General features: G+C 37.6%; 1 protein-coding gene across 3 annotated transcripts in view; it reads right to left on the minus strand.

The window, feature by feature from the left end:
- LOC107655429 (adenosine kinase-like) overlaps positions 1-20353 on the minus strand; it is a 184361-nt gene that overhangs the window by 155594 nt on the left and 8414 nt on the right. For all 3 annotated transcript variants that reach the window (XM_016442914.1, XM_016442911.1, XM_016442913.1), the window contains exon 3: positions 17818-17871. In XM_016442914.1, the coding sequence (XP_016298400.1) occupies positions 17818-17871 (54 nt within the window). The remainder of the gene's footprint in view (positions 1-17817; positions 17872-20353) is intronic.

Genomic DNA, 20353 nt, shown 5'->3' on the forward strand with positions numbered 1-20353 from the left:
CCCAGTGGAAAACCCCCCAAAAGTGAACCGTACCGAGCCATACTGTGCCGTACCATGTGGTGGAAAAGCGCCCAATAATGATCACTGTGTAGGGACCATGGCAATCGGAACACAGTTCATTCATGGAGCTCTCTTCTAACGAGCTGGTGATTTGAATCAGGTGTGTTAAGGCAGCACTATGTAACTATTTCTGTGTTCAAAATTTGCAAAATGTATATAATGAGCGAGTACATCATGAATTCATCTTCCAAACCGCGTTTTTGTCTTATTCCGAATCACTACGGTATACTTATAATAAGTACTTATATTTGGACTATTGTAGCCTGGTCGGGTCGTCACCGCTGCGGAGTAACACATGCCTGCGTGAATCGCCAGAGACATAAACTTAGAGAAGTAGCTCCGGTTGGAATGTTCTTCCAAGGGGATTGTGTGCAGTTCTGTTTATTAGAGCGCCAAAAGTTACATAGTGCTGCTTTAAATAAGAAAGACATGCAAATTATGCAGAGCAGTGGTAGGCAAGAACTGGAATTGAGAACCACTGGCCTACATAATTGCATATTAAACTAAAGCGTAAAAGAAACTACGAACATGCAATGTCGTAGTTATGTTGTCAAGTCATGAAGTTACCAAAAAGGCGATTAAAGCTGCCTCAAAACTGTGCATGCATGCAAGTATTTGATATATATGAGTCACATTTAAGAACATATCTCTGAAATGGTTTTCAAAACTGTCCTGCACTGTCTCCCTCATCTAAAACACCCGATTCACTCTCAGCACATTAGTAGTAGAGACTTTAAGACCTGAAGTGGGTCGAAAACGTAAAGAGTTGTGAGAAAATATGATGCGTGTCAGATCTGCGTCATGTTCAGCAGCGGCAGCTCTTGAATCAGCCAAAATACCAGCTGATTGTGATGTCTGTTAATCAAAGAAGAAAAGAACAAGAGGAAATCAATAACTTTTGTAGCTTTAAGGATTTGTCTATATTTCATTTAGAATTTAGTGTTTGATAACGGATCAATGATGGATCTTAAGCATGGCTCGGCAGCAAACCATTTAATTTAAGTGAAGCACGAGGACCACATTTTTCCTTTTTATTTATTTTTTTTTTTCCAGCGAGCACCAAATGTTCACTTATGAAGAGAGGGGGCACAGTGAGGAACATCAGACTGCACTCTTTGAAATGCCTCAACACAAATGTTACAAGAGCTGAAAAGAATGCATTTAAACGTCAGATTGATAAAACCAGAGGCAACATGTCTTGCATATGCTTGTGGTTAGACATATTAAAGCAAGATGAGAGCTGAGTGTCTATCCAAGATGGTGATACAACTGATTCTTCAGACAGAGATTTAGAAAAACCCACTATTTAGGGACTTAGTCTTCATTTTTGTTTTTTTGGTCATAGATAGCTTAACCAAAATATAGGTGCAAAAAAGAAACAAAAATAAGGAGAAAAGCACAGGGATGGAGGCGGGGAGAGAGAGCGCAATGCTATGATGCTAAACAAAACCAGGTCAAGTCTTCAGAATTCTTTCAGATGGAGCTTTGAAGCACAACAATCGCAGTTAATTAGATCCAGAATATCTGCCTCCACTCCAATAACATTGTTTTTGTCAAAAGAACTGGATACAATTAAACAAGAACAATGAGACAGCTCGCTCTAAATGCTGAAGTGAGATTCTCTGCTCTGCCAAGCAGTTGTGAGTGGGGTGGCCAACCCAAACTCCGCCCCTGCATTAATCGGTTTTAATATTTTTAATGCGCTAAAACTAAAAAAATTTATCGTATGTATTAACGCGCTAATTTTGCACTAAATGCTGAAGTGAGATTCTCTGCTCTGCCAATGGCATTGTTTGCAGAGAAGACCTCTAATGAAGGAAGAATACAGCGCTTTACTAATGCAGGCCATATTCTAAACAGAACTGACAGCTTCTCACAGAACCGCTGCCTTTATGACAGCCGACACCACACACACTAAACATACAGAACTAGCAATAATAACAAGCACTTAAAAATTCATTAGCAGGCCGATATAAAACAACCTGTCAGGGCCGCATCCAGATAGCGAGAGATATATTAGAGAAGTTTGAAAGATAAGACAGTGGAAGGGCTGTAAATAAAACAAGTCGAGCGGTGTGCATGTCTATGTCTGAGCTCACAGCTGCCCGCTCCTCAAAGATTCATGGAGATCCTTCAGAATGCCTTATGATGAACCGTTCAGTAGTGGTTTGGGAGAATGCTGGTCAACGGAGCCGAGCAATGATTGCACTGAATCCACAATTCCTCATAGATGCCAATGGGTCCCCGGCTCAGGATGCGTTGTACACTAGAGAGACCAACTGACAAATAAATAAAAGCCTTTTTGTCTGTAAACATGGGTTTATGTAAGTCCAAAGCTCCATGAGGATTGGATGGAAAACACTCAAGGGTACAAGAGAGGGAGATCATAAAAGAACAGAAACACACAGGAACAGTTTGTTTTGTGAGTAATCACCCCACTGAATAATAAAGTGAAGTGCATGTTCAAGTTGATTCCAAAACGTTGTGGTGAGAAACTCTGCAATAGCTAGTGTAGTAACACTTTTAGTGGAAAGTTACATCAAATTTTGATCAAATGAGAAAGTACGCTGACAGCAAATGGGATCTGCCAATTCTGCCATTATTTATTCACTTTCATATTGTTCAAAACACATTACTTAAAATAAATTTAAAAAATTAAGGAAATTTCCATGCAGTTAAAATGAATGGAGGCTGGAGTTTTCATGCTTTGAAAAGGACCCAAATGCACTTTAAGACGGGGTAAGTAAATAAAATGTGTATTTACTTCTAAACTGTAACATATTTAGATATAAGTTTGCAGGGTGTTTGCATGTGCAGAATGATGATAATGCATCTTCCAGTCTGTTATTAGGGATAATAAATAAATAATAAACGTTTGCTAATATTGCCGTTATATCAAAAATGTAAAATTATTCAAAGAGGCTATATTTCCCCACTCCTGGGCCAAGACGGCCCCCTACCTGGGGCAAGAAGCTAAACTGTAATTTTAAAATGTAATATTAAAGGGGTCATATGATGCGATTTAAATTTTTCTTTTCTCTTTAGAGTGTTACAAGCTCTTGGTGCATAAAGAAGATCCAAAGAGATATTCTTTATAAAAGTTAAAAGAGTCAGCCACGCCTACCTAAAACGGCTTGTTCTAACACGCCCCCACATACCTACGTCACTATGTGGGAAGATTTGCATAACGCCGCCCAAATGTTCACGCAAAGAAAGAAGGCGTAACTTTTATTCTCGCTGTAGTATTGTTGTTGCCACCGCCATGTCGTGAAGGCACTGTGTGATTCGTTGTGAAAGCGAAACTACTTTGTTTGGCCTTCCAAAAGAGGACGATATCTGCTTCGTTGTGCCTGGAGCTGATCCGTGTTGGTTGCTGAGGAAATACTACAACTTTGTGCTGTGGATCGCCGGATCGGCTTTCACCGTGGACGAAGCGGAGTCCAGCCCGGGGTCATCACATTATGTGGAAAATAATGTGTTTTTTGAACCTTAAACCGCATAAACACATTTCATTACCCCAAATACACAAAATAATGTTCTTTTTAGCAGCATCATATGACCCCTTTAAAGTATTTTTAAAATATAACTTCACTGTATTTTTTATCAAATAAATGCAGCCTTGGTGAGCATAAAAGTCTTTATTACAAATATCTTACTGACCCCAAACTTTTGAATGGTATACAAGTCTTCTGAAGTCACAACAATAACGTTTTGACCAACATATAGAATTAAATCAAAACTGCTCACTTATAATCCCCTTCAGTGAGCTGTAAATCATCAGCTCAGAGTGATTCTTGAATTGAGAATCTGATGAGTTTGATTCATTAATGATTCAATGAGATGAATTTTGTGAACCAAACAATCTGATTCACTGAAAAGATCAGACTTGGATGGAGAAAAAAAAAAAAAAAAGATTCAGTCACGGGTATCACTACCTCTCTCGCTGAACTCTCCCAAAGAGAGTGTTAAATTTCAGTCTGTTCCTCATACACAGCTATCAAATGCATTCAGAAGACTAACATAGACTAATATAGTGCATAAAATGCCATTGTCCATTCAGTGCAATAGCATGGAAAAAAGCAACCAACACATTATTTAAAATATTTCCTATAATGTTTCACAGAAAAAAAAATCAAATGTTCTTTTAGGGTAAACTACATACAGTGAATGTCAGATGTGCTGTATTCATCCAACGGTGCTCAGGAGAGACCGTCTGGACTGGGATGCACATAGGTGCATGTCTATACTAGCACTGAGCTTTCTATTAAAGATTTATTTAGCATCTGTTAAAGCTATTGACATACAACTGTGACCTCAGAAAGAGCGGTCTTATTTTCCCATTTGAAATCATGGCAAGCACTTGGGCTCTTTGTTGAACAAATTCTGCAGAGGCCGAATCGGGAGTGAGCCAACACATGTCCTCACCTATACACATATACAGACACCTATACATATACAGAAAAAACACACACACAGACAGACACAGTCAGGATTAATGGCAGGGAACAAATTTAACCTGCTGTTGGGTGGTCGTGAAAAAGTCCAGATAAACTTTTGACTGCATGTCTGAATTATGAAGTGAAATAGATGGGTTCATTTATTTGGAAATGCACATACCAGATGGCAAGAGCATGGGACATTATTAATGTAGCTGTCATGTAAATTCCACATAAACACAGGAACAGAGAGGAAATGTACAATTTACAAGCATCTCACTGACCGAAGCCACAAAGCAGCCATTCATTCGCCAGGGCCACACGTTTAAATAGAAACAAGGTGGTCAATGGTTGCACGTCATCGTTAGCCTCTCAATAAACAAGTGAATTATACAGGCCTGTCACAAAACGGATTCAAGGTTTTGATTTAACATAGAAAATGTATACTTCAGAGACGGAAAAAAAACAAACAAGTTACATTTAATGCATTTAATGGCTAAAAAAAAAAAAAAAGGTCATGCAGCTAATGCTGCTATGACTTGAGCGATAATGCTTGAAACCAGGAGGAATTTGCCTTTAGACTGCACAGAACAATTTGAAATCTATAAATTGAAGCTCAAGCACCGCGGGCTGGTGCGTGACAATCCAAAACAGAGTGTAGTTCGCCGGCGGCTGGGCAGTGGCCCTTCTCGCTCTCTCCCCAGATGAGTCATTAACAGGCAGGCAGAACCAAGTGTCCTGGCTTTAAATGCCACCCTCTAAAAATAAACCCCCAATTGCAGCCTGACTAATGTCTCCATCAGTATTCTCTGTTCTTGGCCTGCATGCTAGTTTAAACGCTAACCTGCACGGCGCACTTTTCCACAGGAGGGGGGACCTCCATCTTGCCCTCTCTCGATGTTAATCATAACACGCTTGAAAATTTCCGCTGCCTTTTACACATAGTTCTCTGAGGGTTTTCTTTACACATACCTAGTAGGGGAGGGGATCTGCTTTATCATGTAGTCATATGTTAGGAAAAAGCTGTAACTGCTTTGAAAGGTGTAGAAAGCCTTGTGTTGTACAATATATATGGGTGTTTCTACAACTACAAGCACATTTATGTCCCAGGGGATGATTTGTATTACAGATTTTAACGTCTTTCTTTTTGGGAAGGTCCCATTAAAACTCTCTTGGAAACTTTTTATCATGTTTTCATTATTTATTTATCATATTGTTTTATAGAGTTTAATGTTTTACCATTGTCCCAGACCCAGATCTTCAATGTAAAAATATGAAAATCTATCTTAAAATACTGATCATTACATTTTAAAAACCATGATATATTAAACATAGAATTAAATAATCTAACTTTGTTTCTAGCATGGAAATCATTTTCACAAGTTGACAATTTTTAAATAGATAAGTTGTGGTGTCATATCACACCCCAAAATTTTGCCCCAATAAAGTTTAATCAAAAGTTAGTGTACTTGTTTACCAGGGAGAAACACGTTTGGTATGAAATTAGGCATGATGGCAAATTGTGAAAGAGTATTTTTGTCGCACATTTCCAGTCAAATGTTTTCAATTTAAAGCACATAAAATGCTAGCTATGGAATTAGTCTTGGCAAGACAATTTATTTATTCTCATAAAACAGGGATTCTCAAATTTTGTAAGCTGAACCCAACTGATGTAAAATCCACCTCTGTGATTTTAGGTTAGTATTTCAATAATTTAACGAAACATTTGTATGTTCACTGTTTTCTCATGTTGGTTAATGGTCACACGGCATGCAGTTAAACCAATCAAATATTTTCTAAGTGTTTTATTTTGACTTTTTATTTTAACATTTATTTAAACATGAATAAAAGTTACATTTTTATGGCACAATTAATAATTTGCTTTTCATCAACTTGCAATTCTCCAGCAGTTCCCTCACAAACCCCAGTTTAGCAAACCCTGCCAGAATATAATTTACTCCAGAGAATGTTATCAAATGCAATAATAATAATTTGAGGTGGTGCATAAAAATTAAAGAGGCCAAATTAAATAGACCAGCTGTGAAAAAATTGGGTCCACAGGTCCAAAAAAAACAGTTAATGAAAAACCAACAAAACATGACACCCTGAATATTCTGTGCTCATGAACTGCTGGAGTTTCTTCCAGTTAAAGAGCAACTCAGCAAATGTGTGTGTGTTGGGGGGGGGGTGAAGTCACCAATAGCTCTAGAAAACCAAACATGCATGATTGATGTAGAATGAAGATGGGTCTCAGGTTGAGGTGAAAGAGGAGGGGAAGTTCCTGTGGGCTGAGGGCGATAAGAACCCTCCTTTCAAATAAGGCTACATAAAGCATGAAACAGTGTGGTTAAGCCAGGAATGCAGCGGTTGACGTGCATGCCTACATGTCCCTTTACATCTGAATCGCAGACAGACAGTGTCTACGGCCTCCTGTGAGGCCCTCTTCCCCACATTAATGGAGAGAGATGGGGAGGACTTAATAAAGCTTGGTGGGACACCTGCTCCTAGTCATCCACACTGGGGAATCTGAGCAGTCTGGGTGTTTATTTCTCACGAAGGGACTCCAACGGACTGGAATCGAACACGCACACACACTCACACAGGCACAGACACACAGGGGCTCACAGGATTTGGGCTTGAATAACTGTTTTTCAGCACCTTGGAGCACAGACGGCGAGGGGCCCTGCTCTCAGAGGGCTTAAGGAGTCCTGCTCAAAAGCAGCAGCTGCCTCGGGACCTTTCCCCCCTCGCAGGGGCCCAGGGGATCACGTGGCTCGGCTACAATCAAGAGCCTTTTAACCATTTAATCATTTAGCAGAGCGCACACACATATCATTCTCCACCCTAAACAGCTGTCACGGGGCATCCTGAGCCGCTGAAACCAGAGGACGTCATTAACCGCCATAAAACGTGCTCTGAAACAAGTTAGTATTTTATATCTGACACAAAGTTCTCCCATGGGATGCTACTCAATCAATGTCAGGATGTCCTGGGTAAAGAGCTTTTGATGTGTACGGCTGATAAATTGCAGTCTGCAATAAAAAAAAGGCTGTGCAAGCTGCAATTCAAGTTCATTTAAATACAAATCCAACAGCAACTAATAGGTAGTTGACATTAAATACTTTTGGAAAGTTGTCCTGTGGTATGATGTGCTGTACCTCATTTAAAACAAGCAGCATTTACCTTTTAAAAAAATAATTATATAATTCTTTTACCATAAAAACACATGCAGATTTTATGATGTCATATAACCTGAAAGACAACAAGGAATATTTAAGCTTTAAAATTGTTATATAAAAAAGTTAAGAATATTAGAAATAAGAATATATATTATAATATATATTATAATTGTTTAATACATTTGAATGATATATTTTTTATGTTTTTGAAATATGTACTTATTTTTTAAATATTATATATTTTTAAGTTGCTTTTGAGTATATTGAGTGAAATTGCATTGTCAATGTGTTTATTTTATTTTATTTTTTAACCTTGTGCTTGAGCTGAATTTTATGTATGAAAAGTGCTATAAAAACATATACCAATTTATTTATTTATTTATAAGGTAAATACAAGATTAAGTATACATATAGTTGTACATAGTTGACATCCACCAAGTATACACACACTTTTTCCTCACACACAAAACCCACATGTAATCAAACTAAGTAAAACTGATTGAGTTTACCAATGATAGTAACATCTAAAACGTACAAAACTCATTTGCCAACAGGAATCAGTACTTCAAAAACTCAACAAAACTACAGGAAGATCTGAAAGAATTCTCTGTCGAAATCTCTCAAGAGGAGAGTTTTCCATTTGATTGGCACTGAAGGCTATATTTAGACAAATAGCTAACAGACTAACTGGGATGACACAAACAATGCAGGACGACACCGAATGTAAAAGCAGCCGTCAATCCTCATTTCAACAGAGTCATCTGGTGCGGCAATTCTTCCAGACCTTCAGGAATTAGCAGCGTGATCAATGGATATAATTTCCCTCTTTTCTTCCTCTCTTGGGTGAGGCTGCTAATCAGCAACACCAAGCTAAGCAACACGGTTTGTTTAATTATTCTGGTAGTTTACAAGGACACAGAGAACTTCATGGAAAAAAAAAAGTGGGGAGGGGGCGGATCGGAGCGAAAAACTGGTAATAAATATTGTTGTTCCAGCCCTAATTAAATTGTTCAGTAATTTCTCAACACAAAAGAGAACACAGTTTATCTGTTTAAAATCAATAGCCCATTTCACGGTGAGCCACGTCCCAGCAAGACGACAGTGTCATTACTTATTCTGTTCTCTGCACTGATTACCTCTGAGCCTTCACCACTCATCTTTAAAATATTCTTTACTCTGACAAGTGGAAAGCCAATTTAAACGGAGATGTTGAAATGAGCCGAATGCGATGTGCTGCAGCAGAGGCCGTCTTCCAAAACAATTCCGAGGCGGCCCGATGACTGATTACCCAACCGCTTATTTGTTTTGAAACAATTACTGGTAATCATATTGATGTTTATGCGTGGTGCCCTTTCTGAGAAGTAAAACTCTGCTTTGTAATTACATCACTGGAATCTAATCAAGAGGAGATAAACCTTCACCTATGCTAACAACATATTAAAATGCAAATCAGCGCAGTTGCGGATTCGCGCGCACTTGTGGGCCTAATTACCCCGTGATGTCACAGACGTGGTCCTTGTGTTCCGTTTCCTTGGCAATCTATCAGTCTGAATCTGCTCATTAACTTTACAAATATTAACGACAAGACGTACAAATCGGAAATAATCTGTTTTTGATGAGCAGCGCAGGTGCAGACGAAGCTCGGAGGAAACATGACATCATTGTAGCCCTATCAGACAGACATCATTGAGCCCTTGGACTCGCATTACCAGATCGCCCTGAGGTAAAGTTATAGTGATGTCAGATCATCTTCAGGTCAGAGGGCAGGACCCCTCACACCATCGTGACTTGGAGCCTTCGTCTAGTCTGAAGCGATGTGTCTGTGGTGACAGTCTGTAGTAAAAAAACTTTTAGCTGATCTCCTAAGGGAACACATGGGATGATCCATTCAGCTATGATGTTCCATGTCAATAATTCATATCCATGCAGAGAACACCACACGGCCTAATGTGAACCATCTACGAGTGCACGACTGCAGCGTTTCATCAGTAATAAAGAAAAAAGGCATTGAAGAATTTTCCAGTCCAATTTACTCCCACAAAATGGCTGTAGGATCTTGGTTTCTGTAAAAGTATGCTCATTTAAGGAACTTTTGGCTGTGAATCAGTCAGAGATAAATGAGGGTAATTATACACATGGCCCAACTGTTTAAATTAGGTTACAAGTTAGGCTACAATACTTTTAACTGCTAAAACGAATGCTGAAACTGCTGGTTTCCTTTAGCAAAATACATGGGCTGATTTTTTTCTAACATGCCATTTCTGTAGTGCAAATGCTGTGACTCTGATCTGCTCCCTAAAAACATGATAATAAATAAGACAGTAAACATAAAATTTGGTAATTCATTCACCCTTATGTCATTCCAAACCTGTATGGCGTACTTTTGTCCGTGGATCACAAAAGAAGTTGTTTTGAAGAATGTTCAAGCTGCTCTCTTCCATACAATAACAAAAACAAAGGAATAATAATAATTTAAACGTTATATAAAACATTTCATACATATTATATATATTTCAAAACATCTATATAATACTGTCTTCATAAAATATTACATTAATATATAAATGTGTGTATATTATATATATATATATATATATATATACACACACACACACACATCTAAATATATGTATATAGATAGATATGTTTAGATAGTTATGCAAGTATTCATCTAGAATTGTTCTGCTGAAACTGAACAAATCCTGCATGAGATGACATTTATCACAGCTATTCAAATCTTGATAATCATTCAACAATACCACATTAGGAAAAACTTATTCCCCTCTACAACACGCCCAGCACAATACTTCATTACACACCCAGCATATTTTCCATGATGATAGCTGGCCGGACTAGGGGGCAATAGAGTGCACATAATCATTCGGCATGGCAGACACGCATGCTTGTAAGGAGAGCGTGGAGAGGGACCAGTCCACCGCCATCAGGCCAGCATTTAGTGCAGGAGGAAAACAGACTGCCTGGCTGGGCTCCACGGCGGCCAGCAGCTTAGCAATTAGAGATTGTCCAGCTTTGACTGGAGAACAAACAGACTTTTAAAAAAATGACTCTACCTGACTCCCTGTAACACTTGGTTACAACCTACCTAATGCATCTCAGCAGAAAAAGATCTATGTTCCCACCTGAGAGGGCAAAGACCAATGGAAAATCCCATAATGGCCATAAAAGCCAATGTTGCGTTTCTACACTGGGCCGCAGTGTACAGTCTGGAGTTTTCCTGGCAGTCAGCTTACTGCCGCCGTAATTCACAGCACATAAATCTAAGCAGTCATAATGTCCAGCAGGGCTTGAACGATGATGAAGACTGAGAAGAGAGACAGAGAGAGAGAGAGAGAGAGAGAGAGAGAGAGAGAGAGAGAGAGAGTATATGCCCTCTCTCTCTCCTTCCTCAAGATGAGAGAGTATATGCTCTCTCTCTCTCCTTCCTCAAGATGAACCGAGCAGAGACCGGGCAGAAGTGGATGCAGAGCTGAGCGCTAAAAGGTTACTGCTTGGACATTGAGCCATTAGGGGAAATCACTTAGAGGACTGGTTGCGAAGGGATGGCTGATGGGAAATGAATCAGGCAGGAGCCAGAGTTGAAGACGGAGCCACCAGGGACCATTGATCCTGAGCCGGACGAGATTCTGGATCCTGTAGACAAACCACCTGCTTTAACCCTCCCTCCTCATCTGTAAGGTCGGGGTAAGGTCACCGTCCTGACCCCTGGAATGTGATCCTGAGGTGTGGAGCTTTACACGTGCTTCCAGCCAAGGCTGGACGAGCACTGGTGCGTGTCTGCCAATGGGAAGGCAGAGTAAGGACGGCTCACACAGGGATAACCTAACAGGCACATACAGTACAAGTTTGTGGCTCATTTAAGTGAACAATATGTTTTTCTGAACGTATAGCTCTCGACAGAAGTGGCAGGAATGCAGCGCCGATGATTAATTGTAGCAGTCTCCTCCAACTTTAAGAGCTAAGCATCCCTTACAATCTATTTTTTCCCTTTCTTTAATGTTGACAAAGCGTTTTGCCCCAAACACTGCTGAGTAAATGTTCATACTGCAAGCGTGCACAAATTTGCAAACTGTTTGTCCCCCTCAAATATACTATTTTTCCCGATCTTCCGCGCACCTGCAATTTAGCTTTTGGTGTGCAACAGCTCTTTTTCTTGCCTGCTCTCAAATATAGAACAGCACACTCATCAAAACCAGCCCCATCCGAGACACAGGAAACAGTCCGACTCAGCTCTCTCCGGGGGGAGGCAGATTGCTCGCGGGCTGCACGGCGTTAGGACAAACTACAGAACAAAAGGACGCAGATCAGAGCTGGTATGTTCTGCGATTGTCTTGGTATTTATGAACTCAATGTGATGTGTTCTCAATAACTGTTTCAGTATATACAAATGACTCAATTCAAGAATTTCAAAACAAATAACTTAAGTCAAGCTTTGCCTTTCAGCCTGGGAAGCAACTCAATTGTCCGTCCCTAGCTGAACAAAACGAATCTGAAATCGGATAAGATTTCCTGTTCCCTGCAAAAGCCACCCTGTGGCATGGTGCTGTGTAAAACTGTTAAAATGCCTGAGCGTATACCTCCACCTGCTGGCTACCAGTGGTACTTCACCTTGTGTCTGTTCACATTAGCTGATCCCTTTCCAAACATGCCTGTTACTAGACCAGAGGCAGCTGTTCACTACTTTAATACACTGGCACACATGCCACCTCTTAAAACACAAATGACTTCTGTTACAATGACATAAGAACAAGAACTGCAGAGCTATAGATAGTAATTTTTCTAGATATTTGGGACTTGACGAGCATAAAATAAATAAATTAATTAAAAAAATAAACGTAAAATTAAAAAATGAGTGTGTGCCCATGGTGTGTGTTCACTAGTCACTGCTCCTAACATGGGTGCGCTAACTTGGATAGGTTAAATGCAGAGGAAGAATTCCGAGCATGGGTTACCATACTTGGCCTTCATGTCACTTCACTTGTAAAAATGTAAAGAAAACCATGCAAAATTTAATTTCCAGTATTAATGAACAACATTAAAACGGCAGAGTATTTTGTTTCCAGAAATTTAGGACTTAAAAAAAAATAAAATAGGGACTACACAAATTAAAATACATAAATTATTTGTCACAAGATGGCAGTGTTGTGAGTTTAATCATCGTCTGGCTTTCTGCAGGGGTCAAATGCTGCATCCCAATGTGCCTGCTTATACTACGCCCTTAAAGTATGTACTCTTTTGGTGAAGAAAAAGTACACACTTTTGAGTGTGTAGTAGAAGAGTAGCTTTGGGACATACTATCACATCATACAATTGCGTCTTTAACAGACCGCTCTGTCGCATAGTTACACGCACCCGGTCACTGTAAACTGGCCTGTCAATCATCTTGTCACTGTTAACATCCTCCACATTTCATTTCATTTAACTTCCTACCATATTGGAGAGAAAAGTAGCAGCATATTGATCTGCGAGCCGCAGACCTTCATGCGGAGAACTCTGCTCATATTTTTCGCATAACGATGCATTTAAAAGTTAATGGCCAAACAAATGTTTCTGAAAGTTCACATTGTTATTGCAGATGAAATATAACAGATAACATTAAATAAATATTTTTACCAGGTCAAATGTTGATTATATATATATTAAAATGCCAGGGCATCTGTCTGTGATATAAAACTCAAGCACTCTTCAGTCCAAATGACCAAGAATGTAAATGAACAGTATTATGCAATGCAAAAATCTATATTTAAGCAGTAAGCTCTGAGAGGTTGTACAATATTATGAATATAGTCATGGCTAAAGGCAGATGTTTGGCACTACACACTGCAGGCCCTTCAGCTGTGACTGCATTCATGAAATAAAATGCTGACGAAGCAGTAGAAACAAAAGCAGAAATTTGACAACTTTTTACAATTAGTGATGTACAATATTTGAATTACACAGTATTCTAATTTTGCCAAATAAAATAAAATAAATATTTACATTTATTTTATTTTACTTCAAATAAAAAGGGTAATATTCAACACTATTTTGTCTAAATAAAAAAAAAAATTAAATGCTACAAATGCCTTTAGGCATTACAGCATGTGCTGAATAAAATATGGATATTCATTTTGAGATTTGCAAAATCTCAATTTAATTTAATTTTCATTTAACAGTGTCAAATTACTAGTTTAGTTTTTTTTAAAAAGATGAACTTTAAGTGAGTGCTATATGACAGCAAAGGTAGTGTAAACGTAAAAAAGGACATGATCATGCAAAATATCCAATATTGACCAATACCAATAAAATAAAAAAGATCCCTAATATCAGCCTAAAAATGATAAGGTAATATGATATATTGCACTTTCCTAACTACAACTACAAATTCCAACAGTTCTACAATAAACAAAGATTACACTATTGGTTTTAGCGTGGGTCAGAGAAAAACAACCAGACAGAGGGCATGAGACCAGGTTGAATGTGCTTTAAATGCACAGCTGAATCATATATAGCAGGTTTATGAAGTGTTGTGAATAATGAAGAGCATGTCTGGCCCTCCACCTGTTGCCTTTGTGTCAGGCCAAAATCTCTGATAAGGACAATGAAAGAGAACAGAGTGGACGTGCATTCATAATAATGCAGACTCACCAAATCAGACCCTTTCAACCTGATGCATTCATAAATAAATTAAACGCATAAATCAAATCACACAAATCAAACTCAAAAAAGGAACATATACATGAAGAGAGAGAGTGGTGTTAAAAAAAAAAAGCACTGCACAACTAGTGGACTGTGAAAGTCATTGAAAGAAGTGACATTCAGAGCTGCCACAAGGGTGCTTTGGATCAAATGCTTAAAGGTTTTGAGGTTGACATACACCTCTCCGCACCGCTTTAGGCAGATTACAGGCCTTTTCTTGTTTTGTTTTTTGTTTTTTTGTGGAGTCAGCTTGGACCACTTTAAGCATCTGAATTCTTTAAACACAGTGGGATGTAGGGTGGTCCTTGTTTTTTCTCAGTGGTAAGCCACATTCATTTCTCTTCATACAAGGCCACTGAAGAGAGGCCCACAGTTTCAAACATAATAGTCGATGACAAGAGCTTTGGTTCCCACCGGAATCATCACAAGCAACCTAGATTAAGCATCCAAACACTGCAAAACAACACTTCATGGCCGAATTAAACATTTAGCATGGTTTGAGGTTACTGGCCCACAGCAGATAATCATTAGCAAACTGAATGAGTGTTAATGTCACACAGGCATCCGTGTGCATAAACCAAGAAGGAACAACCCAATGATTTACAGACAATAAGCTATATTGTTTGAAGCGTGATGAAAGGGCCCCCTCATGATCATGTTTTACATTGTGCAAGCTGAAGTGATGCATTGTTGAGGTCCGCACACAGAGAGCGGAAGAGCACAGCGCAGCCGAGTAAACCAATACAGTGCAAAAGGTCTCTGTCTGATCCATGTCTTTCTGCTCAGTCTCGACTTAAACACACTATAATTTATGAATCCAAACTAAAACAACCCTACAACCTTTGGAAAGAATTTCTGAGAAGAGCTTGTTATATACAAACACAGTCTGATCTGGATAGCCAAACATTTCCTATGACCATAGTGTTGTGGAAAACAGAAACTTAAACATTAACAAAAATATTCAAGTCATCGTTGTGTTCCATATTCATATTATATTATATATACTGTATAATTAACAGTACATAAAAGAGTGTTTTCACACATAGCTGATAAAGAGTAAATGGCACTTTTTTGACTGTAATCCTTCTTTGTTGTTTTCCCAAATAAATAAATGCTATCATCATTAACCCTCAATTTGTTCTTATATGACTTTCTGCTGACATTTTAAAGTTTCTGTATGTTAACAGTTGAATTAAAAATGAACATTTTTACAGCATTTATTAATCTTGGTTAATACTAATTATTAATTAATGTATGTATGTACGAGCAATAAATGCCATTAAAATCCCATTCATTGTTAGCTTATGATAATACTTTTTTTTTACCAATGAAAAACAGTATAGATGCAATATTTAATCTGGATGAAAACAAGTTTTTACAATGGCTCGCACTGTATAAAGGTACTAGATCACTTAATTTTTGCCATCTCACAACTGTCAAAACTGTTTTATGGAGTTTTTGACTACTGAAAGTTTTTTTTTTAAAGAACTATATATACATACATATAAACAATTAGTATGTTGTTAAACAATAGTACAATCCAATGAATGCACTGCAAACAATGATCGTAGTATAATAATAGTAAAAGATTGTAAAAATGCTAAAGCAAAAACCTGTTAATTGGTTAACAGTACATTTCCGTACTATATATGGTAAGTAACTGTAACAGATCTAACCTCACATGTAATTTTACAGTAAAATACTGTCAAAATTACTTTTTTTGTATAAATTACAGAGAAAAACCATACATTCACATAATTTCCTGCATGACACTTCACATTTGACGTTTTTCTCTGTAAAAACTTTCTTCTCAGTTTTTTTTTTCTTATCAGTTGTGTACATTAGGGTTTTATCTTACATCTACTGTTGTTAAATTAATGTTTATTGCATTATTTCAGTATCATGTGTGTTACCATGATGGTGTTCAGTATTTGTGTGAATGACATTATGTGTACCTTCTCTATAAGTATTTCCCTCCTCAAATTGTGGAAAAGCTTTTTGTGATGAGCTTTCATCATGTGACTTTCTCATCACCACCTGTTTTTGGTGGTTGTCAGTATACAACTACGGCACAAAACAGATGTTTTTGGTGGTTGTCAGTGTACAACTATGGCACAAAACAGATATTAGTACTTCAATAGGTTGGTATATTAGCATTATATCAATTAATGAAACGCGCTTTTTTACTGTAAATTTAAGTTCAATCTGCAAAACCAAATATGTTGCCACCATATTTTCTTCCGGTAAAGTTCTGGCAACCACAGCTGCCAGTATTTTCCCATAAATGTCACAGATTTTGTTTTTTACAGTGTGTAATATCCACTTTTGCAACAGCAATAAGCCCACTTCTCAAACTTTGTCCATTCCAGAATCCACTTGGTACCTTCTGACCAAATATAACTTGACACCAACAATTTCCAAACCAAGATGAATAAGAAGGAATATATACTGGGTAAAAATTAAGTTCTCAAAACTAACTAAACTGAAGAAAAACAAAATAAATATATCCCAAATTACAGGCAATTACATGCAGTAAACAATACATCCCTGTTCTAATTCCTAAGGCTTTCAGTTGACTCCTAAGCCCATTACCAAAAGCAGGACATACTGTATGTTGACTAAAAGCACTCTAAACTTGCTCTAGCCACTCAGAAATGACAGCAGAATCGAGTGCAGATCTGAGCTGGATTGTGCTAAAGCTGGATTAGTGCATATCAGCCTTTTATGATGCAACTATGACATCAAGATGCTCAGACAAAAGCGCATGTTACCCTAAAGCTACTGCGAGTTTCCCCTGATGCTGAAATTACTGGTGCCACACTCTCAGTATTACATGAATCACTGTCTCGATCTCTGAGGGTCTAATCATTATGGGATTCACTGCTGACACCAAAGAGTACAATTTCAGACTTATCAAATAGCAGCTTCACACATGATTAGATCAAGAGAAGTGGGATCAGATGAATCCAGCCGTCTGAAAATAATTCAGAGTTGTCAGTCTCCTACTAATGCGCTAAATATCCTTCTAATCTTTGCATTAAAGAGGATCATGCAATTGTTTAGATCAGATGCTAATCAACATGGAGTAACATCAATTCACAAGATGGCAACAAAACCGGTAATGCATAGTACAGGCACTTCCCTCCTGAGGAGATCTCACATCCTCTAAAGATGAAATGGAGTGAAATTTCTTTGTTGGCATACAGCCATGCGAATAAAATCATTTAACGTACATGCTACTTATTTAGTGCTACTAAATAAGGTATTACAGTAGGGAAGTACATTATGCCGCAACAATGAGAGCTATTCTCAAGAACTCTAGACTCATAGATTTTTTTCTATTCACATGAAGGGATGAATGTCTATAATCAGCCTTCAATATCACTGAACATACCAAAAGGGCCTGTGTTAAAACAAACAATATAGCACTTGTGAAATACACTTACATTTCCTTGTGTTTCTCCTCTGCTAATATCTGGTCATTTGGCTTGAGTCCATACCTGTTAGACACACAAAGCATCTTTGTAATACCAGATCTACTCATCAAGAACAAGTCAAAGTTAAAAGTAATAATAATAATAATTTCTTCTTCGTTAAAATATTTTTTATTTTAACTCCATTCATTAAAACAACATTAGTGGCATAAAATATTATGGTCAAAATATGACCTGTCTAAAGTAATTAATGTTAAACAAATTTGTACCATATTTTTGTCATCACAAATAGCTAATCATCTTGAAATGTTCTCTCAAACAGATATTATAATGGAACAATCTACACAGAACAGATCCATTTGCCCCGAGATAAAGATAAGCACATGCAATAGCTCATTTCAGTAAGACGGCTGTAGGTGAAGGTCTTAGCCTTAAAACAAAATAAAGCTTCTTTCGTTGAGCCATAATCACTTCATCAACTTAAAACATCTTTGGAAGCGAGTACGATAATTCGCCTATTTCATTTGAAACTGAACTCGGTGTCTGATTCCATCCAAAAACTGTATTTACAAAACATGGGCAATTATGAGTCATTTGTAACAGAACATGAACTTGGTGTGCTGTTAAAAATGGAAACCATCTGATGACTGTCTGTAGTCTGTGTTTGTGGTACAAACGGTCATAACAGCTCATCTAATAAGGTGAATTTGTACATCTGAAGAGGATTATGGAACTAGACACTGACTTATTGCAACTACTGGAGGACTTATGAAGCAACAATAAAAAGTATTTGGAGACAAAGGCAAAAAACAACTGAATGACTTGAGTATTATTTACACTACTATTCAAGCTTTTTTTTTTACTGTCAAAGACAGTAAAGACATTTATATATAGACTTCAAATAAATGCTGTTTTTTTGAACTTTAAATTCAAAAGATCCTGAAAAAAATGCATTACAGTGGCATATAAAGAAGTACAACTGTTTTCAACTTTGATGAAGACAAGAAATGTTTAAGCACCAATTAGCAAATTAGAATGATTTCTAAATAATCATGTGACACTGAAGACTGGAGTAATGGCTGCTAAAAAAAATCAGATTTGCCATCACAGGAATTAATAACATTTCAAAATATATTAAAATAGATAATTATTTTGAATTGTAATAATATTTCACAATATAGCTGTGTTTGCTGAATTTTGATCAAATAAAAGCAGTCTTGAGCATTTCTTTTAAAAACCAAAAATCTTACCCAAACTTTTTAACGGGAGTGTACAGTACATGCAGGTAAACTGTGGGGGATCTTGTGATTCTCTCTCAATCAAATGAAATTTTAACAAATTAACCTAAGGAGTCAAATCTGAATTTGTCAGTGAATAATGTCTTTAAGAGAACATAATAAGCGACCAAGTGACATGACTGAGATTTAGGTGTCCTGAAGGAGCAATATCCCCCCCCCTCCTCCTCCATCAACCAATCAAATTGCTCAAGCAGCTAAAACTATTTTCCATTATCTTGAAAGTCTTTTTATATTTGGTATGTGGTCAATCATGTGCTGGGCCAATATCCAATCATTAAATAGGCAGCTCACTAATCTCTCTTAATGCATCTTAGTAAGCTATTCTTTGACTATGCCCTGCAAACAACAGATCATGCAACTAAACAAACTACTCTACACTTAGAATAAATCAACTGGAAATCATTACAGTCAGTCTGCCACAGGTCCAGCAGGTTTAAGATTACCAAACCTGTTTGCAATAGTGCTGACAGTTAGGAGCCAATAAACTGTAGTTTGATTGTTTAAAAAATGTTCATATTTACAGAATAAAATGTGACCTGCTGCTAGGCCTGGGCGATAAAACGGTATCGATATTTATCGACGGTACACCTTCTTCGATAACGATATAACACATTTGGGCAGCATTATGCTAATATTTCCACATAGTGAGGTAGATATGTGGGGGCGTGTTAGAACGAGCCGTTTTAGGGGGGCGTGGCAGAGTCTTAACTTTGATAAAGAATATCTCTTTGGTTTTGAGACTAGTCTTTGCAACTTCAGGGATCTTATCTATGCACAATCAGCTTGTAACACTCCAAAGAGAAAGGAAAACTTGAAATCACATAATATGACCCCTTTAAAACAGTTTTAGAAAACACATCACGAATTTGTGGAGGTTTATTCCTTTTCACTGCGTCTCATTATATGTTTTTAAATGCAATCTGAGTGAATGGCGCTTCAGTTCTTTGGATTAAGCAATGTATAAATACATGATGCTGTTTTGTTCATAATTGTTTATGCAAGTTAATGTAGACGTAATGCACGTTTTTTATAGACTTATTTCCTTGCGTTGACAATTTAAATGCGCTGCATTACTTTGCTCATTGCGTCCTCCTGTGGCCTCGGGAGACAAGACAAAAGTTTCCTTAAGACCTATTTAATCTGCATATTAAACATTAGAAATTAGATATTCGTTTAATTTTTATTGTGTGTTTGACTGATAAAACAAAAAATATTTGTTGTTTGTCTCAGTAAATTGGGTTAATTTAAAA

The sequence above is a fragment of the Sinocyclocheilus anshuiensis genome, unplaced genomic scaffold, assembly GCF_001515605.1.
Source record: "Sinocyclocheilus anshuiensis isolate Anshui unplaced genomic scaffold, SAMN03320099.WGS_v1.1 scaffold763, whole genome shotgun sequence".
In the NCBI taxonomy this organism is placed as follows: Eukaryota; Metazoa; Chordata; class Actinopteri; order Cypriniformes; family Cyprinidae; genus Sinocyclocheilus; species Sinocyclocheilus anshuiensis.